We start from the raw sequence: 26339 nt of genomic DNA, 5'->3' as shown, positions 1-26339 counted from the left end.
CCGACTGCGGAATACTTTGATAATAGTGTAATTGGTGTCAAACATCTTCCTATATAATCAATTGCATCTTTATTTTTGGAATTATCAGCTTAGACGATAGATGAAAGTTTTCGTTACCAAAATTCGGAAGAGACGATTGAAATCCATCTACCAAATTTGGTGTTCGTCAATTTTTTCCGCTCTGCACCGATTATAAACATATCAAATTTTGCTCAAAAACTTAAAAAATATACGCACTCCAATTTTTGAGTCAGTTTTTTACCGAAGGGTGTAAACAGCAATGATTCTTTTTGAACGGATAAATGGCTTTATCGGAGTATATATAAAAGTAGCTGGGTTTCCAAGATTTTATAAAACCAAATTAATGCTGGAATCTCATTTCAAACACAGCAAATCTAGACAGGGTCAAATAAGCTATGCCTTTGTAGTTAATAAACTGTCAATGTAAAAAAACACGATTTTGTATCCAATAGTATGCACATTGTTTTATAAATACGTAATAATATTTTATAAATGCAAATGCATAAGCAACTCACTCATAGTAGTATTGCACTTAAGCTAACAATTATTATTCAAGACGAAAGTATACAGTACTCAAAGTTATTCTTCTTTTCAAATTTCCGTTTCAATGTTTTCGACTCTCCAATCCCCGTGAACCTTGGATCCAGTGGAACACCTATTGTATCCAGAGATCGGTGTTCAGCTTATTTAGCAGAAAACCTAAAAAGAGGGATACCGACACTCAACACACCTAAACTCTTATCGGGAAAATGTTTACTAAATGCTTTTTCTGTTAACATAACTTTCGAACGAAATATCATTATTAAACATTGGTCTAAAACTTATCAGATTTAGTCCTGTATACAAGGGTAATTGAACGCCGACTTATCCAAGATAAGCATTTTTCTTTTTATCAACTACAAATTTTGTAGTACAATTTTTAAGTAATAAGCACTCTGATTTATTATTCTATGTATAGTAATTAATAAACATTTAGCATAAATACTTGACAAAGCGATTACAACTTAAAAAAAAACGTATATTAATCAGTTTGAAGTATCAATAGTATTATCAGTATCATGCAAGCGCATATTCTCAATCATGCGATCCCAGACCAGCTCCCGAGCATCCATACCCCAAATGAAGTCCACATGATTAAACTCCGGATAGTCAACCAGGTAATGCGAGACGACATTGGGCAGTCTGTGGCGCAACGCTTCCACATCTGTCGGCTGTGCTAGCCAATCGTTTTGGCTATAATACATGGCGACCTTGGCCTCAACATTCTCCAGCTTATACTCGGGAGGGCTGAAACTGTTGTAACGCCAATAATTCCTCAGACTGCCATAGTCGAACTGACGAAAGTCGCCCGATTTGCGCACCTGGCCATAGTGTTGCATCTGCTTGGTGGCAGCACCAGCTGGGACATGCCCCACCACAACGGGCAGCATAGTCTCATTCAGCTGCGATTTATCAAAGCCTGCAGTCTGGAAAATCACATTCGAGCAGACCTCTTTTGTTGTGGTCGACTCGTCGCAAATCAGCTGATTGAACATCACTATGAACTTATTTTTGGGCAAAAATTCATTAGCGCCTATCAGCTTGAGCACAATCTGTAAGTGAGTCAAGGGTCAACTATGTAACTCAGTAACATATATGAAAATCGCATAGAAGTACTTACACTAACCGACCGTTGAAAATTAGCCAGGAAATTGACGACAGGACTCTTGCAGTACTTTAAATAGGCAACCGGGGCCAGAGCCTGCATGAATATGATCTTATCCATATACTCGGGTCGCTCACTGCCCATTATCCAGAAGACAACGGTGCCCTGTGAGTGCCCAACATAATGCAGCTGTTGGAAATCCGTTTTGTTGAGTATATAATCGATTGTTTTCGGTATATCGTATATGCCCATTTCGTGAAACGTGAAATCCCAGAACTTGGCATTGTTATGCGTATACTTGATGTGCTTCCTGGAATACGTATTTCCACGCACATTGGCCATCCACACATCGTAGCCCTGCTCATAGAGCAAGTATCCTTTACAAAGAGGTAAACTTTTAAATGAGCCTTATCTGATTTTGCAATGAAATTGTAGTACATACCTAGACCCTTGTTGGGACCCATCATTACCCACGTGGCTGAGCTATCCAATAGACCGTGGACTAGCAGAACGGGAGTTGCTCCAGTTCGCGCAATCCTGTGAAGGGTGAGTATATAACCATCGTCTGTTGTCACCGTATGATTCTCCGCTGGATAACCGTATTTATGAATTAGATTATACTGTAGGTGGAACAAAATGGGTTTTGCAAATGAGAAAGAAGAGCAATTATATTATAGAAATACATTATAGTAATTTAAAAATAACCAATTAAATGTATCAAATGAGGACATATTTTTGTGTATTCATTCAACGCATATTTGACAGGAATAAATATGTTTAACTCTAACCTTAGATAAGTAAACAATTAAATGAAATATATTTTATTAAAGGTTCATCGTCAATACGTTTCTGAATTATGACTTCATTATATGAGAATCAATTTTCCCCATCACGCAAATTTATTTCACAAGAAAAAAAATACAGCTTTAAGCTTTGGCATACTGAGTCATTAAAAAAGACATTAAAAAATATATATTTGTGTATATTTTCACTGATAAGAAATTATAAATGTGGATAATGTTTGTAATCTAACGAATTTTTCAAATAATGCATTACAAAAAATGTCTAAATTTTAGTTTTTAAAAAAATTAAACAGATAAATAAAGGATAAGGCATAAATTGCAAAAATTTGGACCTTCTGTTTCGAATTTTTAAAACAAAAGGTACCTTAATCTGCATCCATATATTTTTAAAAAATTTGCTGAAGGCCACAGTTGCCATGGTAGAGCCCCCTTAAGATAAATTCAGTTTCTAACTGAAACTTTGTTGTAATTTTAATTTATATTTTAATATTTTAGTAACAATATTACTAATGTAAGATTTTTGAGGAATAAATAACATTTTTTTTTTTCATTTTAATTGTATACGAATGTCATATAAAAATATATTTTTTAATATTTCTCACTTACTGTACTCATGTGTGAGTCCTCATGAACATTGGGTTCAACCTCAGAATCAATACGCAAATTGCTCTGCAGAGATATGGAGCGACCAAGCCACTTGGGAGACTTTAAGTTCACATTGAAAAGCGAAATATTTCCAAACGGAAATGATAAATCCGCATTGCTTTCCAGTGGAACAAGACAAAGGCACAGAGTAAAAAGCAGTAGCTGCCTCAAGCGAAAATTTAATGACATTTTTAGTACTAGTATAGGGTGTACTGGAGTTTACTGGGAGTGTATGATTTCTGTATATTAATTGTGATCGCTGCGACGGACAAATGCTGACTGGCGATGCGTTGATTGGGCTGCGAGAATGTATATGGCAGTATGCTGATTACGACTTGCTTTCGTTGTCGTCTGTGTGTAGTTTAGTTCATTCAATTCACTTTAATTAATAAAAAAAAAACCGATGACCGAATGGTAGACTCAGATTACGCATCGCTGATCAATTTTGAATTCCTTCAAATTACTTATAGTTCACATAATCACCAATAGGTGTGTCTTATCCTTATCGATTACATTACTAAAATGTTCTTGAGTAGGTTTGTGTTATTGAGTATCTTATATATGGTCTCCTAAAACTAATCAGTCATACTAATTTTCCAGTTCCCATGTTCTAATTTTGCTCTTCAAAGTCGTAACACGAACTATACTAACCATAACCCATTCGAATCATATATTTCAGCAATAATGATCATTTTCCCTCAATAAGTAGAGCCACTTCCATTAAGACTGTAAGTCTTTTATATAATTATTAATTATTAGATAAGTATTTTCAAATTAAAATGTAGTATGGATATTACAAATTACAAATTTCATAGCGAAATTATAAAGCCCTTTGCGGGGGATACATCAATTATTATCACATGGACTTAAGAATATTCTAAGATTTTAGTAAATAATAAATATTTTATCCATAAATGGCCTATCGATTACACCGAGCTTATACTGTAAGTATAGAACTTAAGCCTATAACAAATACTTATATTATTCAGTTGGAAGTATCAATAGTATTATCAGTATCATGCAAGCGCATATTCTCAATCATGCGATCCCAGAGCAGCTCCCGAGCATCCACACCCCAAATGAAGTCCAGATGATTGAACTCCGGATAGTCAACCAAGTAATGCGATACCACATTGGGCAGTCTGCGGCGCAGCGCTTCCACATCTGTCGGCTGTGCTAGCCAATCGTTTTGGCTATAATACATGGCGACCTTGGCCTTAACATTCTCCAGCTTATACTCCGGGGGGGTGAGACTGTTGTAACGCCAGTGATTCCTCAGCCAGCCATAGTCAAACTGACGAAAGTCTCCCGATCTGCGCACCTGGGCAAAGTGTTGCATCTGCTTGGTGGAAGCCCCAGCTGGGGCATGCCCCACCACAACGGGCAGCATTGTCTCATTCAGCTGCAACTTATCAAAGCCAGTAGTCAGGAAAATCACATTCGAGCAGACCTCTTTTGTTGTGGTCGACTCGTCGCAAATCAGCTGATTGAACATCACTATGAACTCATTTTTGGGCAAAAATTCATGAACGCCTATCAGCTTGAGCACAATCTGTAAGTGAGTCAAGGGTCAACCAAGTAACATTTATGAGAATCGCATAGAAGTACTCACACTAACCGGCAGTTGAAACTCGGCCAGGAAATTGACGACAGGACTCTTGCAGTGCTTTAAATAGGCAACCGGGGCCAGAGCCTGCATGAATATGATCTTATCCATATACTCGGGTCGCTCACTGCCCATTATCCAGAAGACAACGGTGCCCTGTGAGTGCCCAACATAATGCAGCTGTTGGAAATCCGTTTTGTTGAGTATATAATCGATTGTTTTCGGTATATCGTATACGCCCATTTCGTGAAACGTGAAATCCCAGAACTTGGCATGGTTATGCGTATACTTGATGTGCTTCCTGGAATACGTATTTCCACGCACATTGGCCATCCACACATCGTAGCCCTGCTCATAGAGCAAGTATCCTTTACAAAGTGAGAAACTTAAAATAAACTATATCTGATTTTGTAATGAATTTGTGTACATACCTAGACCCTTGTTGGGACCCATCATTACCCACGTGGCTGAGCTATCCAATAGACCGTGTACTAGCAGAACAGGAGTTGCTCCAGGTCGCGCAATCCTGTGAAGGGTGAGTATATAACCATCGTCTGTTGTCACCGTATGATTCTCCGCTGGATAACCGTATTTATGAATTAGAGAATACTGTAGGTGGAACAAAATGGGTTTAGTAAATGATAAATAAGAGCAATTAAATTATATAAATAATTTACACTTTATCTTAATTAAACAATAGTAATAATTTTGCAAACAATACGTTAAATATACTAAAAATTATTAATGTATCAAAAATGGAACCTCTTTTTTATTGATTTAACACATATATTAAGCAGAAATAAATTTACTAAAATCAATCTGATTCTTAATGCATATATATATTGTTACATTCATTTAAGCCCTAAGTAAATTACAAATTAAATAAAATATATTATATTTAAGTTTCATTGTCAACACGAACTATTCAACAACAATTGCTTTTTATTTATCACATAATTATATGACAATCAATTTTTCACATACCGCATATGAAAACAAATGAAGCTTTAAGCTTTTGCATTCTACTCAGTAAATAATATTTTAATATATATGTTTGTGAATTTACAAGCAAAAAATAATATGTGCATTGATAATTATTCATAAATGGGAATAATGTCAACCAGAATTGAAAACTTTAATTTTTCTAAGTGTTCTAGTTTTTCTAATAATGTATTACAAAAATGCAAATATAATATTTAAAAACTGTTTAACATGAACTTTTATTTTAAATTTCTTACTGTGTTTAAGTGTGAATCCTCCTGAATATTGGGATCGACTTCAGTGTCAATACGCAAATTGCTCTGCACAGATATGGAGCGACCAAGCCACTTGGGAGACTTGAAGTTCACATTGAAAAGCGTAATATTTCCAAGCAGAAATGATAAATCCGCATTGCTCTCCAGTGGAACAAGACAAAGGCATAGAGTAAAAAGCAGTAGCTGCCTCAAGCGCAAATTTAATGACATTTTTAGTAGTAGTATAGGTTATATAGTACTGGGAGAGTATTTCTGTCTATTAATTGTGATCGCTGCGACGGGCAAACGCTGACTGGCGATGCGTTGATTGGGCTGCGAGAATGAAACTTTGTCACGTTATTTGAAACTGTGGAACATATTCGAGTATGCTGATTACGGCTTGTTTTCGTTGTCGTATATGTATGTTATACATTCAGTGCAATTGAATCACCGAAACGCTCAACAAAAACGAAAACTACCAATATTGGTCAAGTGCAATGATAACCCCCGGCAATGCCTTCGTCATCGACTGATAAGCAATTGGGTCCGGCATTAGATTATGCTCTTGAGCTGCTTATGGAAATACTATTTGTAGTCTTGACTTTGAATTGGTTTACGCACGAGACAATTTAGGCGGTTTATCTACAAACGGAGCTCCGGGTCCTGAACTCCGAGCTCTTCAATCAATGGAACCCAATTCGCAACTGCGTCATTCAAACAGAGGCCTACAATTTACCCAGCAACTTGTCCAATGTTGCCAGGCCAATTGACAAGCGTGTAGCCATAATAAATAAACAGATTTAACTAGCTACCTCTGTTTGCACTCTCGCCTATAATTTTATATAAAAATCCACAAATAGTTTGTTTATTTGTTTTACTACGAATTGGTTGCCAGTGTGATTCGCTCCGACGACAATTGCTGACTGAACTCGCAGTTTCTGTATTCGTGCCTCGAATTGAACTTTGCCTGGGCACTAATATAACCATTAATTACTTGTTTCCTATCACAATCGCACACAAACAACCAGTCCCAAAAAAAAAAAAATCATCTATAAGATATATTAACTTGAAACTCGAATCTATCGTAGCGACTGATGATTGTTGTCTTTTTTATTTTTTTTATTTCATATAGCTATCATTATCCATTAGCATATTGAGCTCGACGTCATAGTTATGACGTTGGCCCTGCGGCTATCAGTGCTCTCAAGACTGGTTTCCAAAACCTGACCTAATAATCGTTTTATGTGTTTTGGAATCTTCATTTTTAGGTTTGTTTGAATGGCGATAAGGCATTGAATTATTTTCTCGTCTCTATTTTAGTTTGTTGTGAACACAAAGTCCACATTTAACACAATTCATATGTGCTCAAATAATTGCAAAAACAAAGAGAAATTCAATATTTATAAAGTAAGTTCTTGTTGATCTCTGAATGCACTACAATGTCAATGTAAATTCTAAATAAATATTATTAATCAACGTTTATTAATCTTAATCAACTTAAATAAATTTGAACTCAATTAGGTATAGTCAAATTCAATAATAAATTTAAAGTTAGGTTTATCATCTTAATAATATGAAAATAATAAGGTGCTCTTTTAATTATAAGTGCTCATTTTTCATACATAAATTATAAACCTTAGGCAAACTGCTCACAGTAGTAAAGAGTAAGTTCCTGATAATGGAATTATGTGATGTTTTATTTTTAGAATACGATCAACTGAACTAGTACTTAAGAAGTCACGATATATAATTGATGATTAATTATGAATCATAGTTATATAACCTTAAATACATAAAGTTACTTTTTGCTTAATAAACACAAAAAAAAAACACAACTCAATCTAAATAAATTGCGAGTGAATCACAAAAAAAAAAAAAGATGAAAAACCTGATTAACTTTATAATGTCAAAGTACAATTAAGTCTAGTCATAATGCTTATGCGATTATTGTTTTTCAATTGATCACAAATTGATGATAATTTAGTAACAAACTATCAGAGAATTTGATTTGAGAGCTTTCAATGAACCACACTAAATTTAAATTTGTCTATTTACAGCACTCAACTGAATATTAATTTACGCTCAACATATTCGATGAGAGCGAGGGAATTAAATGAGACTCCCAAAACATTGCTGAGTGTCTGCTTATCGAAGTGAATACACACACACACTCACGCATACATAGTTGGGTGTTATTCAATTATGAAATGTAGCTGATTTTGAATTTATGCAGCACACAGCTACTCAGCTGCCCCAATACTAGCCGAGTATCCCACAGATACACAGCAATAAAATGCAAATATCTGACAAGACAATGTGCAGTTCATTAACTCAAGCAGCACATAAATTTATGCTTATTGTTGGTTGTTATTGTTATGCTTCCACTCGGGTTCTGTTTCCAGTCCACCATGCAATGTCAGACCTATTTTATATGCATACATATATAAATGTATATACAAATTTAAATACCCATTATAAATTCTCAAACATTTTCGATTTGCAATTCAAAATCAAAATGTTGCCAAGTCAAAATGTGGCATATCTTGACGAACTTTAAATATGTTTCTAAATTGAAGGTTTAATATTAGTGATATTTATTCCATTCAATTCTTTGCAACACTCGGCTTATTTATCTCATATCATTTTCGATATCATTTTCAATTTAGACGTTGTCAGCATCGAAATGTGGGAAACAAATATATTTATTGCTATGGCAACATGTTGCTGAATTCAAATGTTATTAAGGCAAATTTGCCACTAATTTTGAACACAATTTTAGAGCGAAATTTACTTTGTTTTACCACATTTTAAATTGGTGTCCCTTTCGCGCTATTTACAGTGTGGTTGGACATATGAATTTTCAAAAACTGGCGAACAAATCAAAGCGCAGGGAAAGCCACTTGAAATCATGACATTTTGCATTTTTAAATTGGCTCATGGGATTGACGGGCAGCAGTTTGCCGCGAACCACAAACAATTGTTGGCAAATAGAGTTCATTGGAATGTTGTAATGTTAAGTCCGACAAACAAATGCAACTAGAAATACTTAAGAGGAATTGACTTAGTTACAAAGTTTTTGTTTTTGTTGACAAACTGCAAGTTGAGTTGAGAGTAACAGTGGAAGATTATATCACCGATATTTGACTTCGAAAAAGTATTGTCTTTGGCATTTTATTTGTCAATAAAAGTTTAAGAAATGGATTCAAAACTTGCCCAGTTTATCAAATAGTTCAAACGGCTTTTTGACCTGGTTTAACAAAAGTTCAACTAGCTTATTTATTTAAGTTGCCAAACTTTTCGCTCCTTTCGGCAACAGATATCTGCAAAATGCAGTTGATGGGATTTTCAAATTTAACCAAAAATATACATTTGCGAAAATTTTGTGTTTTCTATAAATTGTTTGTTAATTCTTCAACTGGAGATTGGCTGCATAGATGCTTGAGGGACTTAAGGTAGATTGAGTGCTTTGAAAGAGGTATGGGGTGGAGTAACATCTGCCTGTTTATTAACCTTTTTTTTAGTTACATTTATTGCCCTTAAACATTTCATTTCAGTTTTGAGTGTATTTTTCTTTTTGTCCTGCATATGGACTGAAATATAGAAAGTTCTCATTGAAAAGTGAAGTCAAAAAATCTATAACAACATCGAAATCGTTACATTAAAACTCCACAATAGCTGATATGCCGCAGCTGTCAGATAATCGGTTGAACCCTTCAACAATGCAACATCTGCGCCTATTTACACAAATAATTAACTGTCAACTGCAGAAGCTGAGCAGAAAAAATTGAATTTGCCTCCTGCCCACCAAGCGACGCACCTCAAGTCCTCAAAACGATCACAACACACAAATAATACATTTTCCCTACCAACACACATACACACACGCACACACAATTATAGGCAATTTTTACAGGCACTACAAGAAATGTGAAAAATGAAAAATATAAATAAAAATGTTTTTGAAGAGGGGCTGTAAAAAATGTGCGAGAAAAATGATTTTTGCACGCCTCGGCGACGTTGACACCGGGTGGACAAGGACAGGGGAAGGCCACATGGTGAACGGTGACGGAATAGCGGAGTGACGACTACAGCTGCCAGTGTCATTAACTCGACAAACCGCTCGACAGCATCGCAATGCGAGTTATGCGTGTAAGTGGAGCGGAAGAGGACGACGGAGAACAGCGCGCAAAAAAAAAAAGCAACAACAACTTAATGTTAAGGCATTCGTTATGTCAACAAGCAACAATGAGCGACAGCCAAATCGAGAGGAGAGCGGCAAGCAGTCGGCGGGAATCCCGTTATGCGCATTACATCACCCGTTTTGAGATGTATTTTTTTGTGTGTTGTGTTTGTATTTGTAATTGCAGGAGTCATAAGTCGCCTAACGACAAAGTTACCGCTTCAGAGCTCAACTGGCGCTCTCTCTCTCTCTCTCTCTCCATTTTTAATGAAGTGCAGCTTCTGCAGAGCTCTCACTCTCTCTCGTTCTGGAGTGGAACGACAAATGTTTATTGTCGCTAAGCACTTTGAGCCGCGGGTGTGAAAGGGAGCGCATAGTTCTGCATGCTTTTGTGCTTTGTGGCACGTTTCGGCTTTGGCTTGCTGCACGTCTGGCTCCCTCGCGCTCTCTAAAAGGTATTCAAATTGTATGCTCGGCTGAATTTGAAGTGGCAAATACGTTAATTGGGCATCAAATGTAACAACGGGTATTTTTTTTATATTCTTTCATTTTTTGCTTTGAGTTAAGCAATATAATTTTTTTTATTAGAACGCTTTTTGCATTTAATGTCACAGTGGTTTTTTCTTCTTTTTGCATGAGTACCCAAAATTTTATATTTATTTTCTTGTAGTTAAAAAAAAAATATTTTACTGACTTTTTTATTTACGAATACATTATTTGGGCATTAAATGTAAAAGCTGTATTTCTGTATCCTTTTTCGCAGTTCGATAGAATGTTCGCATTGTGTCAATGTATCAACGTGCTGCATGATTCTTGTAACCTGAACCCTCTTTATACAGTAACCACACATATATATATACACACACACACACAACACACACACACACACGTACGAGTATCAATTTCAAGAGATTTATGCGCTCAGCAAAGAGGCTATAAAATATTTATTGTTTTATGTTGCTTGCTGGCAATGATAAGCAGCCGATAAGACCAAGGGGCAATAGAAGGCAGAATCAACAGCTGCTCACAGGATACGCGGCGCACACAGGATATACACCAGGTACTGCGGTATACGGATATGCGAAAAGGATATCACGGCACAGGGGAACATAAATGTTACATGAAATATATTATCTCGAACTAAGAATTTATTTTCATGGCAAATTTAAATACTACATTGGAAACGTTGCTAAGAACATACCAACATTTTTCAACTGGAACAAAATGAAACTACATTTTCTGCTCTTAGGTCATCCATTCAGATACGCAATTGATTCTTGCTGTGTGCTCTGTGAAAAATTCAATTGGCATCACCTGCTGATGCTCATAAACTTGGGGCTGCTGCAGAGTTTGGCATTTGCTTGAATGTGATTATTGATTTAATTACACATCAAAGTGATGGCAAAGGAAAACAAAGACAAAGATATTGCAGGAGTCTAAAGAAAGCGGAGGAGGCTGTAGGGGGTGAGTAGGAGGAGAGTTGAGTCTCTGACAGTGGCTGCTGCGTCAACGTAATAAAATGCTAATGAATTAATTCTCGCCAAGAACTTTGTAATAAAGTGAAAATTCCAGCTGGCAGAAAAGGCAGTCTTCAGTTGCTACACATGCCACATTGGCGACTCGACGTATCGCAGGTGGTGTGCTGCATTAAATTTAATGAAGTGTTATTAAATTTAAACATGCAAATGAATTGGGCCTAATATGATTATTAAGCTCGCCTGTCAATGCATCAAAGTAAATTACAAAGGACTGCGATGCTTAAATACATGCGCACATTTGTCATAATTTGAATAAGTCTTTAGATTTTAAAAAAGTATTTCTTATAAGTGTTATTTATATGACGAACATAGTTCAACTTATTGAAAGGCTATTGAACATTCATTTTCTTCGACTTTGAACACAAATGTATCTCACATTAATCAAAACAAAAACAGTTTTAACAAATAAAACATAATCGCAAAATAAGTATAAAAAAAGAATGTGTTTGTATATATAATAAAAACATTTCTCATCATTAAATTTTGATTTTTTCCGCAAGCATCAAGATTGCGAGATGGCTGCGTGTATCTCAAAGATACATTTATTTTTGGCTAATGCTAATGAAATGCTTGCACTCGACTGCTAAGCAAACAATCGGCGGGGCTTTTTCTGGAGTAGAGGGTGGGTGGTGTAGTCTCAACAATGGCACACAGCTCGTAAAAAACTCGGCAAGGCAATAAAAATCAAAGAACCCGGTAAAAAGAGCCAACAATTCAATATACATCATCACAGTCAAAAAGAGAAACAAAATTCGCCATTCCACTGACCGCAAAGCAAGGTTTTTTTCTCCTGCCAGGTTTGTGGGGCAATATTTTGCTTTGAAATCATCGACATCCAGCTCCACCATAATCTGCCTGCTGCCTGTTCAGCCAATCTGCCCCGGAGTAACGCACAACCTGTAGGATTTTCATTGGGTTTTTGGGTAAACTTTCATTTCTACTATTTACATTTTGCGCATCAGCGAACTTTTTATCTTTAGCTTGAGCAAATATGCTGTGGTTGGGGAATGGGGCACACGGGCGTGGCATCTAAATTTTAAATTGAAAATTGATTTCTGTCAATTTATTCACATTCACATTTCCTTTTTCACATTTCTGTTTGATTTGCTGCTGCTGCTTGGCTTTTCGGTCAAAATCTTTGCAATTGAGTACGCCTTTTGGCCGCAGGGCAGATTGAAGATAGATTTCGGAAAGGGAAAAGACATAATACTGAAGCACAAAATGCGCCTCACTAAATTTCTGTTTACTTAGAAAACGCACTCATTTCATATTTTCTAAGGCATGCTTTTCGAACAAATGAGAGTGACCCAATCAAGCTTTTAAGTTTAATGTTTTACAAAGGACATTTGCGTATTTCAAAATAATATTTTCTTTGAGGGATGGTTGAATGTATGAAATATTGATTATACTATTCTGCATATTGTTGGCCAATGCAAAATATATTACAAAAATACAATGAGTAAAAGATATATATTATTTTTATGGAAAATATAAATATAGAAACGTCCATTTAAAATGTTATCAACTCAGCAGGGAAAATAATACAAAAAACGCTTGTCAAAACCCTTTCCTGATAGCCCAAACAATGGATACTTTTGATTTTCAGAATTACTTTAGTAATGAATATTGTAAATTTGTTTCGCAATTGGCATCATTTGAACTTGTTTTGTGATTTGAACGGTGGTGTTGCTCAGTTACCAAGAATATTTCATATAACGTATATCATTTTGATCTTTTTGATAATTCCAAAAAATAATAAGTGCAAATTTCTAACCCCATTCCTCAATTTTTGCACAAACTGTTCAAATACTCCGATTAGCAGAAGTTCTATTCTTTGTAATTAACTTGTGGCATCTTTAACCCTTAAAGTCAGATATTTCTTTATTGATTTTCTGCCTGCTGAGACACCAATTCTTATCACAAATTGGTGGAACTGTTAGCGAGTGAATTTGAAATAATATCAGAACAGAGTCTCCTGGTGATTCTAGCTGGTGTGCCAACATAGAAAAAAAAGAAGCAAAAGAAAACCCGGTCATAAGCCTATCAAAACGTTTTATTGCATTCGCGCACGCGGCCAAGCCCCCAAAAAGGAAAACTGAGTGGTTGGGTGGGTTGGGGGCGGAGGGTGGTTGGGTAACTATAGGCCTGAAAGCTGAAAGCCGAAAGTCGACGACAGTTTCGCGTGTGTTTGCACTTTTCCGGTCGTTTTTCTAGCTTTGGAACGCTTGTGTCTTGGCCCGGCTGGAGAAAAAAGAGGGTTGGTTTTCTTGGTCAAAATGCTTTGAAATTGATAGCGGCGACAAATCATACGCGTACCTTGTCTAAGCTTAGCGTAGTCAACTGCATTCATTTTTTTCGTTTTGTGGGGGAGATGGCTCATAACTTGTGGCAAGAGCGTTTGCCACCACTGAAGTTATTTGTCGTCTTGCAACAATTTGCTGGCCGACTAATAAAATTTGATAAGCCAAGTGGAGCGCCAGACGCCACCCAGCCGAGCATAAAATGTTGCCCCGCTGCACGCAAATTGGGGATAAATTTAATGCCACTGCGACTGCGACTGGCGTGTTATGTGCGGGGAGGAGTGACAATGGCAATGCCACCCCCAATCCGAATGCCCCCCTTCCCCATCCCCATTCCCATCCCCATCAATTGGAAAGTTAATTTGTGCCCGGGGCTTGCATAAAATTTGTGTGGCCTGGCCACACGAGGCAATCTCTAGCGATTCTTCTTCATCCTGGCTGCTGCGTTCATTAGCCATAAAAATGTGTGTGTTTCGACGGGTTTTTTTTTCTCTCTCTCTCTCTCTCTCTATCTCACTCTGTCTCTGTTACATACTCTCTCGCTCTTTGATTTATTCGATGTGTTTTGATTTGCGCCATTTCATTCTATTCTATTTGATGGTTTCCCCCTCGCTAACTTGGCTTTGCTCTCTTGGCCATTCGCTGCATGCGAAATGCATTTTTGATGACAGTTAATGGAGTTTTTACTGCCTTTGAAGCGCGCTTTATGGGAGACAAAACAGAACAGAACAGAACAATCCCCCCGCCACCAGTCCCCTCTTAGCTGACGTGGCATCTTTTTGTTTTACGTGTTGCAGAGAGTCTATTGAAGTTGTGTTGTGCAAATGATGGAGGGTTGGCTTATTTTATTTAAAGGCAGTCAGCCCAGTCAGTCTTTGGTTACTTTTGGGGTTTTGCGGAGGGGGAAGAAAGAGAGTGGGAGGTACTCAGAGTCCATAAAGTGATTTGTGATGACCCTTACTTTACTGATTTTTAATAAATAAAAATGGCATTTTTTTTTGAAGATGGTGTTTTTTTTTTATGTAATATATATCTTTTTTTTGGCATTCTCATATTTGTTAAATATTTAAATGTGTTAAACTTGTAGCAAGTAAACTTGTTGAGCAATGTTATTCGCAAAAAAATCGTTGTCGTCTTTTAGGCGCACATTGAAAAACGTTCAGCAAGTCTGTAGAGCAAACTTAAATTCAAGGCAAATATTTGCGAACCACACACACAACACAGACACACACACACATACACACAGACACACACACACACACAGACACACACACTCACAGAAGCACGCATGCAAAAATTGCAAAGTCACGGCCAGGACAGCTACCCGTAGAAAAAAATGGAACTTTATAAGTTTGGCGCTAGACAAACCTTTGCGCTTTTAAAAACAATAGATAAAAAAACACACACAGATATTTTATGCATTAATATATTACTTGTATTTTAAATCCATTAATGCGGTAAATCTTTCTGAGTTTGCTGTTTTATATTTAAATATATTTTTTATTCACAGTTGTCGTCTTTCACAATTTGTTTTTATTTTATTGAAGACAAGGCGAATATATATTTTTGTATTTGTCTAAGCACAGCCTAAAAAGCACTTATCCTGGCATCAAGTAATATTATACCTGTCGTCTTATTGTGAAATTATCGATGTTGCCTGTAAATGCGTAACTGGCTCAGCAGGCTTATTATTTATTTAAAATGTATAAAAATAGAAATCTAACGCCCACATCTACAATTATAACGAGTTTAGGCATATCGATATTGGATTTACGCTTTCTTCTTGAAAAATCCCAAAGAATTTTTTTACATTTAACACACACTTGTCGCATTACAAAGTTAGTAACAATGGAATGCATTTGTTTGTTATCCTGTTTAGATATATGTATATTTTATCCTAAGACAATGACTGTGTGTTTTCTATGTGTAAGCAAAATTAAGTAGATTTTGATGGGGACCACGTTACAAAAAGTTGTACCGGGAAACCTTAAGCAAACACACACACGCACAAACCCCAATGTATGTGTGTGTATCTGCATAGCAAACAAAAGCGGAAACCAACTTTCTTGTTTTTTTTTTGTTTTTTTTTTGTAGGGGTTGAGGGTGTTGTCACAGGAAGTAGCACAGACGCTGGCAGGACACTTAAATGCTGCTCAAAATTGGATTTGTGCTGCTTAAGCAGCAGCGATTGGGGCAGACCCCCCCACTCCCTCTCTCTCTCTCTCTCTCTTTCTCTCTCTCTCTCTCTGTCTATCTCTTGGCCCAACTGCCCAGTTTCCCTTTCGCTCGCATGCCGATAAACATTTTTATAGTTAGGCCTGTGCTGGCCTCTGTTTGCCACAAGTCATGGCTCATCCTCCTGCCAATTTCTGTCTACTTTCTTTGCCATCCTATTCCCCAGCTGCACATTAAGTATTTTTTTTCTTTCCTTTTTTTTACGTTGCGTTGCGAGACTGAAGTCTGTCCCAGTGTTTATGCTTATTTAAAAAAGTGGCAGCGCTTCGAGAGTTTTGATTTGATAAAGCTTGAAAAGAAAATGCCAAGAAAATGATAGCACCAAGCACTTTCCCTGTGTGTGTGTGTGTGTGTATATGTGTGTTTTGCTGTGTTTAGGTGTCAGTTTAAGGCTGATAAAAACTCACTCTCATGCTTAGAGCATTTATGCAAGTCACATACGCACGATGCTTTTAATAATAAAAACAACGAGCGACTGTTATATGAAAACAAAGTAAGCGTTCTGCCGGGGGGAAAACACATGGAAGGAGGGAGGAGAGCGTAGGGAGTGGGGCCATGTTGTGCGTGTAAATGTCTTCATTCGACCCGAGCAACAGCAGCAGAAGTGAAATTGAGAGTCCTTTTCACAGCTGCTTTCACTGCAGCCACAAAGTACGCTTAACACACACCCAAAATACAAGATTCAACTTTAACCAAGACTTTTTTGTTATCATCAAAATGAGATCATACAAAATATTATCCAAATGCCTGACGAAATGTGGAGTTATCATTGTACAAAAATACTTAGACCTGTTTTCTTGCTTCTTGGCCATAAAAAGATATACTCTTCCTTGAGGTAACATCATTTTTTGGCTAGCTCTAAATTTCTATTTCTAGGCATAATTATTATTCATCTAAGAAGCAGGCACTTTTGGTTCTTCATTTTTTTCTACAATATAAGTTAAAGTTTGTATTTTTATTATTAATTGTATTGTTTAAGAATTTCATTCTTTTATATATTAATTTTCTAATTAAATTCGATTTTATTGATTGCTTAACTTAACAGGTGTTTAAACTAAAACGTTGCATAAATATGTATAAATGAAATATTCAGTCATGTGCTGAATTTGAGAACTGAAATAACAAAACATGATTGGAATGAGATTTCTTATAAAACATTTCGAGAAAAAGTAAAATACTTAAAGTTTAAACGATGGGCAACAAAACAAATGAAAAGCAAATCGATGAATTCCCTTTAGATCTCAAGGAAACATTATATTACTAAGCAGCTTCATCTGTTGAAAGACACAACAATCGGCACCACAGATAATAACATCCAAGTAGATCTGATGCTCGCGACTATAGGTTAAATTCTTAATATTCGTAAACATGGGCTGTGTCACCCGCTTCAGGACATCGCCTGAATTCAGTGCAAAGCACAGTTTACCGCAATGGCATTTGGGTGCCTCCGATATCAGTTCAATGAGGATGGCGGGCAATGTGCTTGCCGTATACGGCAACTTCTGGTTGGCGACAACGCGTGCCGCCTGCAGCCAGAGTGGTGTGGGTGCGTTGTTTGGGGCTGCAGGTCGTCGAACTTGCGTTTGTGCCACTTCCACATTGAAACCCTTAAAGCAATTGCCCCACACATCAAGTAGATCAATGTGTAGATCCTCAATGGCAGCGGGCAGTGATTCCAGCTTATTGCTGGACACATGCAGAGCACGTAGCTTCTGTAGCCGACGTATGCCAAAGGGCAGATATTGCAGTCTATTGTGATTCAAATTAAGCGTCACCAGACGCTCAAAACGCACCAGTGGCTTCGGGAAGTGGCTTAATCCATTCGCAGACAAGTCAAGCTCACAGAGGGACTTGCTCAATTTGCTGCCACGCAGCCAGCACCAATCGTTGAGTTCGCCCAGCGAATTCCCACTCAATCGGAGCGTAGTCAAAGGCAGTCGGCCCAATTCCTTGGGAATCTGTGCGAAGTAAATTAATTATTTGTATTTAACATTGTAAATCGGTCATTGTCGAAGACTTTTTACCTTTGTCAGCTTATTGCCGCTAACATCCAGTGTGGTTAGATTGCGCAGCGTGCAAATCTCAAAGCTGAGCTTCATCAACTGTATATTGTTGATGCTCAGAGATTTGAGAGTTCGCGGAAAACCTTTAATGGGGTATTCGCTGCGCTTGTTGATTGACATACGCTGCTGCGGCTGCGCCTTCTGTGCAATGGCTGTCGCTGCTGATATGTTCAGTCTCAAATTGATGGCATCCTTGCCCTCCATGCCCAGTTTCATAGTTTGAAGGAAACCCTTCAGCTGTATGGGATCACATTTGATGAGCAGATTCTCTGCCGGCTGCTTAAAGCCGATGGTCACCTTGCCATCCAGCACAAACTTGGTGTGCACACAATGTATATTCTCGCGCACCTTGTACCGTGTGCCGCTCTTCACTTGCGGCGTAAATAAAACCATTTCCAGCTCCTTTTTGTTGGTCGCATTTCCATTGGAGTCGCGCGCGCTTTGCTTGTAGCCAATGGCCAAGGTGGATTTTACGGGGCGTGGCGTACGATTTGCCTGCGTTATACGATTCACCACTTGCACCTCGCATAGTATTTTCATTGCGAGGCTGCTTTAATTGAGGAAACCACTTAATATTATTAATAACAATTCGATTATGCCTAACGTTTTTAATGCCGCTTTTATTTGCTGCCAATGTTACCATCTAGTTAAACCAGCGAACAGCTGACGCCAGCCGATAGTCGTCAGTCGATAGTTGTCGTGATGCGCAAGTCAAATTGTTGAGCGGTTTTAAATCACCCTAGAGAGAGTTATATAAACAAAATAAATAATATGTACGGCTTTTCTTTTTTATTATTATATTTTTAATAGTACCGTGTCGTGTCCTTAATGAACTTCACTTCTATATTGGTTGCAGCACACAAGTCACGCAATGAACCAGTTCAATTGAAAGCTCAACAGCTGCAGCCGAAAAGCTTTGAATTTGCGACTGTAGCTAAAATAGTTATAAAACACAACAAAACAGTTAAATTTCTGCGTAATATTTTACAAAGAGTCACGGGTTTGCCTACACAGCACCATAAGTGTAGGAAAATGCTATTTCGTAAAGTTGTGCGCTTTCGTCGACAATTTCTACCGTTTTACATGTTCAATGGATTCTTGTGACAACGCAACGAGACGCGTTATGAACGCTTGCGTTACAACAATTGCAACAGTCAACAAAGGCGCGAACTAACGGTTAGTAAACTCCATTTGTTTACTTTGAGAAACAGCAAAGCAAGTCAAAACAATATTAGTAGAGGAGCTTTTGAATGCTACCAAATGCTAATAAGACAATAAACAATTGAATTGATATTTTTACATGACTATATTATCAACAGCACAACAGCTTACTGGACAACAATGTGAGCAACAACGTTATTATAAATATCGAAAACAGTGCGCTTTACAGCACCAATGTAAGTAAAATTTCTATAAATTCAAAATATATTATATTAATTTCGAAATTTTCTTCAATCTGGCAACGTGAATGGTCATCGGTTAACAGTTGCGCAGTGCGGTCACAACAGCTGATCAACAACAACAATATCGGCAATCGTTATCGCTTAGCTATCGATCGCTGCAGCAACGCAAGCGCCAACGGCGAAACCGCTTTTTAGTCATATTTCGTTATTTTTGCGCGACGGTCGCATTTGCATTGACTGTCGCCTGCGTCAACTACACACTGCACACAATGGGTTGGTTTTTTGCGGTAATCGTTGCGCTCATCGCACTGCTCCTAACAAGGTCTTGGCGCTGGTTCTACATCGCGGGAGCAACAGCCAAACGAGATTTTACGTGAGTTACGCTCGCTTGTGTGTGATCTGTATGAGGCCGTGTGTGTGTGTGTGTTTTTGGTGTGGTGTGTTTGGTTTGCGCCACAATGTTGATTAGTTTACAATACCTCAAGTGGTGTGCATTTCAATACAATTTACATTTTCCTTAATAAAATCATTTGACGACCCCAACAATACACACCTCCGCCTCCCTCCACGCTACTCCCTTGTGTCTACTTGTCAACCGCAAAAAGATATACTTTGCTCATTGTACCCCAAGCGTATAGCGACTAAAAAAAAAAAAGAAAAAATAATTATAAAAACTCGTTTCTTTGCTTCTATTTGGGTCGCTTGTCCGCAGCCGCAGCTATCTTTAGACTTGAGGGAAAAGCTACAGCTGAAGTTTTCTCTTTTGCCAGACTTCGCTAGATAGTAATTTTTGCCAATGTAAATAAAGCATATACCTGAAAATGTGTCATCCATTTTGGGGCCGGCTTATTTATCAGTTACGCATATGTCGCTCTTTTTATCGTAGTTATTTTTAATGGCAGTCATTGACTTGTTCAGGTTCAAGGTCGCTAGCAAACGATGCCAGTAGGTGGTTGACAAGACCAAAAAAAAAAAATAACAAAACAAACCACAACAAAAATTGAAAAAACAAATTCACTTTTCATACACCATTGATTGGCTTAAAAAAAACCATGCGGTAATGCGTGGAGAAGAAGAGCTTCTGCAATGCATACTAATTTCATGTATTTCTCTCTGTCTGTCAGTGTGTGTGTGTGACAGGCGGAAGAAGAAGCAGAGTTGTAGCCACTGCTGGTTGGCACAGTTAGTTGTCGATCGGCGCACGAACTGTTCTTGAAAAACATCGTCAGGGGGTTTCGTAACTGCTTTTGTCTTCGTATTCGTATTCAATTTAAAATTGCGGAAGCAACACATATTGCTGTCGGTCTGCTTAGCTAGGGTTGCCACACAGAGCAGAGCTCAAACAACATAAATTCTCAATGGACAATTATAAGCGGTCTTTGTAAGAAGCCTACGTTGATCTATGGAATATTCCATTTGACACAAATTCCAAACTAATCGACGAGTGTTTAACACTCTAATTGACTTTTGGTTTAAATAAATATTAGTTATCTCCATTTTTCGCTCTTCAAAGTTGATTTAAAGCATTTCACATATAGCTCGAACAAAAACGAAAATTTAAGTAAATAATTTTTTAAAGAAAGATAGATTTATGTAGATAAATACAGTTAACATATATTTAGGAGTACATATTTAATCTTTTACACTCTCAACTAGTTTGTCCCCAAGCAATCCCTTTCAATTATAACATTTTTATATAATTAAGAGATCAATGCCATAATATGTTAATGGCTATTCGCCATTGAGACTGAGTCAAAAATATACTCTGACTAAAATTGCATGGAATCAGCTAAATACATTTTTATGGCAGCAAAAAACAGCAAAAACACGCAAGCAACAAGGCCAATCGTATTTTTTGTTAGCCATGCGAACAAGATTCTTAAGATCGGTCGTTTTACTGCAAGTTGTTTCTTGACGGCCTTGCGAAAGAAACTCGGCTCTGTAAACTTGATACAAAGTGCAAGACTCTAGATACTTCTACGAGATGCTTATAAACATGGCTATATTTTTATTTACTTAATTGTTTTTAATTATAGCTTATACAGCAATGTATGCATGTCGCCCTTAAAATTATAATCCCCCAATGCTTAAGCTGGCTATCTTATCAGCTATGCTACACTTTCCGTTGGGTACAAAGTGCTTTCAAGCACCAAACAAATAAAGTGCTGTTCAAAAGTTCTACAGATTGGAATTTGTACAAAATTCGATTATAGACTCAACCACTCAAAAAAAAAATAAAATAAACAATATATGGAGCATAATATACTTACATACATATATATAAACATTAGCTTTCTTTTGAAATAATTAAACCTGAAAAAACTCGTTTTTTTTCAAATTACTACAAAATAACCTTTCATATGAACTCATTTAAATTAATAATAAAAAAAAACACATATTTATATTATAATAATTTAGTGATAAGTAGCTTTGTTTCAGTTGTAATTGGATTGGCGTTTGTTTAATCTGCATTTAATTATCTTTTGATATTTGTATAATGTTTTGTTTTTGCTTTCCATTGTTTTTCAAGCATTATAAAAATTTTCAGCTCTAAGCTTGCATTTTGAGATATATAAATCTTTATTTTATTACATTGGATCGATAGATGGATAAATAGATCGAATTGTAATAAGCGACTTATGATCGAATTGTAATAAGCGACTTATGATCTAACATTATATATATATAAATTGAACTACATTTCATATAACAATTACCAAGCCCAATTAAGACTGTTAAACACTTTCGCTGTCAATTGCACATAATTTATATAATGCAGTTATCGATGCTTGAAAGCACTTCAAGCTACTTTCCCAGGCACATTTAATTGCCTTTGAAATGGATTATCTGGAACACGGTTGTACCGTGTGTGCTGCGCTTGTCCAAAGCTAACGCTTCAGTTATTTTTGGATCGTTTTCACAATCAATCGGCTCATAAACCACACGTAACGCCAGCAGCGGATTGACTGATAATAAAATTTTATATATACTATATAAATACTAGCTTATCACTAATCGATAATCGCTCTCCTTATTCTACCTTCACTGCAGCGCCTTGTTTGCCTATGCTAAGCTGCTGCGCTATACGAAGCGACATGAACGCCTCAACAATACGGTTGCCGATGTCTTCGAGGAGAATGTGCGGGCGCATCCTGACAAGGTGGCCGTCATGAGCGACACCCAGAGATGGACATTCCGGCAGATGAACGAGCATGCTAATCGCATTGCCAACGTCTTCCAGGCGCAGGGCTACAAAAAAGGTGATGTTGTCGGTCTGCTGCTGGAAAATCGGGCGGAATACATGGCTACCTGGTTGGGTCTGTCGAAAATTGGCGTCATTACGCCGCTGATCAATACAAATCTGCGTGGACCGTCGCTGTTGCACAGCATAACGGTGGCCCACTGTGTTGCGCTCATCTATGGCGAGGATTTCGTTGAGGCCATCGGCGATATTAGCAAAGAACTGCCCACAGATCTCACGCTCTTCCAGTTCAACAACGAGAACAACAACAGCCAATCGGAAGCAGTTAAAAATATGCGCAATTTGAATACGCTGCTATCAGCGGCTAGCGTTGAGAAACCCGGCAAAACTCAGGTGGCCCATCATGACAAGCTTGTCTATATCTATACATCTGGCACAACAGGGCTGCCTAAAGCAGCTGTTATCTCCCATTCACGGTGAGTCATTGCCACTATGTGTAACTTTTTATTTATCAATATAATAATAATGTATTTAAAGCTTTGAAAGACTTGTTGCTAGCTATTTTGTACATATAGATTTATAATTTATTGGTTAACTAGTCTAACTAGTAACAAGTATGTTTTCGTAATCTGCTGATTTGATTTGCAAACCCGATAGGCTTGCAACTCATGTAAATTATATATAGCTCATATCTATTCAATCATTGTGTAACTATATATATATATATCTATATGTTTAAGTATTCAATGCCTTTAATACCTTTTTTCTTTGTATGTGCTCTCTATTAGCATTTTTCCAGTTTCTCGCAACTCATTTTTTTCCTTAGTTTCTATTTAAAGATTACTATTTAGTTCAAGTGCTTTCTTTTTGCAATTGATTTTGTTTTCGAAGTTGGTTGAGCTTAGTAAATGTATATATATTACATACCATTTTTAATTAAAAAAATAAATGATAATTGAATTCATACAATGCAATTCATACATATGCATATATAAAATTGAAAATACTTACTCTGTTGATCCTATTAACAATAATCAAATGAATATTTATAAAATAGTTCAAGTAATTATTCACTCGTCCAAAGATTAATTGGTTTTTTTCTATAATTACTTGAATTGCTTCTTTCAGCTATTTGTTTATTGCCGCCGGCATCCACTATACCATGGGCTTCAACGATGACGATGTGTTCTATACACCGTTGCCGCTGTACCACACCGCTGGTGGCGTCATGTGCATGGGCCAAGCGGTGCTTTTTGGCTCCACTGTCTCCATACGCAAGAAGTTTTCGGCTTCCAACTATTTCGTGGATTGTGCCAAATTTAATGCAACTGTAAGTTGTACTTGCCCTCAGTTGAAACAAGCTAACAACCTTTAAACACTTTACAGATCGGTCAATACATTGGCGAAATGGCTCGCTATATTCTGGCCACGAAACCCTCGGAACATGATCGGGCACATCGCGTCCGTTTGATGTACGGCAACGGATTGCGTCCACAGATTTGGCCGCAGTTTGTTAAACGTTTCAACATTGCCAAAGTGGGTGAATTCTATGGCGCCACCGAGGGCAATGCGAATATTATGAATCATGACAATACTGTTGGCGCCATTGGCTTTGTGTCCCGCATATTGCCCAAGATCTATCCGATATCGATAATACGCGCCGATCAGGACACCGGAGAGCCCATCCGCAACAAAGATGGCCTCTGTGAGCTGTGCGAGCCAAATGAGCCGGGCGTCTTCATTGGTAAGATCGTCAAGGGCAATCCATCGCGTGAATTTCTGGGCTATGTCGATTCCAAGGCATCGGCCAAGAAGATTGTCAGGGATGTGTTCAAGCATGGCGATATGGCCTTCCTTTCCGGCGATCTGCTCGTTGCCGATGAGAAGGGCTATTTGTACTTTAAGGATCGCACCGGCGATACATTCCGCTGGAAGGGTGAAAATGTGTCCACCAGCGAGGTTGAGGCACAGGTCAGCAATGTCGCTGGCTACAAGGATACCGTGGTGTACGGTGTAACCATACCGCACACCGAAGGACGTGCCGGCATGGCCGCCATCTACGATCCAGATCGAGAACTCGATCTGGATTTGTTTGCCACCAATCTTGCCAAAGTGCTGCCTGCCTATGCGCGTCCACAGATACTGCGACTGCTCACCAAGGTGGATCTGACGGGCACATTCAAGCTACGCAAAGTGGATCTGCAAAAGGAGGGCTACGATCCGAACGTGGTGCACGATGCGCTCTACTATCAAACGGCCAAGGGGCGCTACGAAGAGCTTACGCCCAAGGCCTATGAGCAGCTGCAGCGCAACGAGATTCGATTTTAAGGACTCTTAACGGAGATGATGCTCCCCTTTTAGTAATTGGTGTTTTGTGTAGTTTTCTTCACCTCTATTCCTCTCCTGTTAATTAATTTGTAAGCGCCTCCCCACTTTGCACACATTCGAGCTATGCACTTTGTTATGATATTCAAATATTTTTGTATTTAGCATATATAGTTAATTAGTGCATTTTCTTTTTGTTGCTTTTAATCGCATTTTGAATAGTTTTGTAAGAGACTCAAAACATTTGTTAAGTGCAATTTGTACGTCTGAGCTTTATGTGTGTTTTTTATGCGTGTCTGTGTCTGTGTGTGTGAGTGAGTGTGTGAGTGTTTATGTGTGTGTGCATCTTATTGTTAGTCATTTAGTAGCAACTATATTTTTTGTATACAATTTTTTATGTATGACCTGCATTATTTTATTATTATTAGCCTGTATATATATATAAATGAGCAGCCATTTGGTTTCTGTCAATCCTATCAAGTCCCCCACTCGCCGCTTATCTATCCAATAAAGTTCTATATCGATTATTTGAATTATTATTGAAAACAATGCGTTCTGTGCGTCACGCTGACATTTTGGCATCTGCTGATGCATACAAATGAACCCAGTCGCACCAACCCCGGACTTGCCATATATACCGGACGCGAGCACGTAATCGCGTGTGTGTTTGGAACACTCGTCTACAGGTTGCCTGTGTAGCGATTTCGAACTGCAGTAGTGAACTTGAACCCCAATACCATAAGTTGTACTTGAAAAAATTTGCATTGATAATAATACAAACATGATTTAATGATCAGTAGTTAAATCTACAATGTATTGTTAAATATCCATACAGGCTATAACAAGCATATTATAAACGTGTTAAAGATTTTGGCAAGACTATATAGACATTTTTGATTCCATTAAAAATAGATGATATTACACTAAAACTAGCTTAAAGTTTTCACTTTAAGCGCCTGTCTAGCGACAACAATAATAAATAGTACTTTATTGCACATATGCTAACACAATTTGTTAATTATATAATGGACAACTTATCTCTTGAATTAACGTTAACCTTTCGCTGAGAATATAAATGCACATAAATATACATTTTACAAACATCAAATGAAAAACGACCTGAGTTCTGAATATGTTA

At 37.5% G+C, this 26339-nt stretch overlaps 4 protein-coding genes across 7 annotated transcripts; 1 reads left to right on the top strand and 3 right to left on the bottom strand.

The window, feature by feature from the left end:
• Positions 1-966: 966 nt before the first annotated feature.
• LOC6561841 (lipase 3) lies at positions 967-3390 on the bottom strand. Its single transcript, XM_001988707.3, has 4 exons — positions 3076-3390; positions 2109-2286; positions 1682-2043; positions 967-1613 (listed from the first exon to the last, which is right to left on the bottom strand). The coding sequence occupies exons 1-4, from the start codon at positions 3301-3303 to the stop codon at positions 1047-1049; spliced, it is 1335 nt and encodes a 444-aa protein (XP_001988743.1). The 5' UTR covers positions 3304-3390; the 3' UTR covers positions 967-1046.
• A 439-nt stretch (positions 3391-3829) lies between these two features.
• On the bottom strand, positions 3830-6880 carry LOC6561842 (lipase 3). 4 transcript variants are annotated; one of them, XM_032736469.2, is made up of 5 exons: positions 6768-6880; positions 5959-6288; positions 5152-5329; positions 4727-5088; positions 3830-4666 (listed from the first exon to the last, which is right to left on the bottom strand). In XM_032736469.2, the coding sequence occupies exons 2-5, from the start codon at positions 6184-6186 to the stop codon at positions 4100-4102; spliced, it is 1335 nt and encodes a 444-aa protein (XP_032592360.1). In that variant the 5' UTR covers positions 6187-6288; positions 6768-6880; the 3' UTR covers positions 3830-4099. The 4 variants fall into 4 exon arrangements, with proteins under 4 accessions (XP_032592360.1, XP_032592361.1, XP_032592362.1 ...); XM_032736470.2 differs by having other exon boundaries at positions 5959-6302; positions 6768-6862; XM_032736471.2 differs by lacking the exon at positions 6768-6880 and adding an exon at positions 6577-6714.
• Positions 6881-17224: 10344 nt separating this feature from the next.
• LOC6562164 (leucine-rich repeat protein 1) lies at positions 17225-18914 on the bottom strand. Its single transcript, XM_001988709.3, has 2 exons — positions 18233-18914; positions 17225-18166 (listed from the first exon to the last, which is right to left on the bottom strand). The coding sequence occupies exons 1-2, from the start codon at positions 18809-18811 to the stop codon at positions 17450-17452; spliced, it is 1296 nt and encodes a 431-aa protein (XP_001988745.1). The 5' UTR covers positions 18812-18914; the 3' UTR covers positions 17225-17449.
• A 958-nt stretch (positions 18915-19872) lies between these two features.
• LOC6562165 (long-chain fatty acid transport protein 4) lies at positions 19873-25734 on the top strand. Its single transcript, XM_001988710.3, has 4 exons — positions 19873-20047; positions 22726-23352; positions 24005-24206; positions 24263-25734. Exons 1-4 carry the CDS (start codon positions 19944-19946, stop codon positions 25202-25204), a joined length of 1875 nt encoding a protein of 624 aa, XP_001988746.1. The 5' UTR covers positions 19873-19943; the 3' UTR covers positions 25205-25734.
• Positions 25735-26339: the final 605 nt, after the last annotated feature.

Source organism: Drosophila grimshawi, unplaced genomic scaffold, assembly GCF_018153295.1.
Source record: "Drosophila grimshawi isolate 15287-2541.00 unplaced genomic scaffold, ASM1815329v1 contig_1377, whole genome shotgun sequence".
Classification (NCBI taxonomy): domain Eukaryota; kingdom Metazoa; phylum Arthropoda; class Insecta; order Diptera; family Drosophilidae; genus Drosophila; species Drosophila grimshawi.
This window is presented reverse-complemented; position numbering and strand designations above follow the sequence as displayed.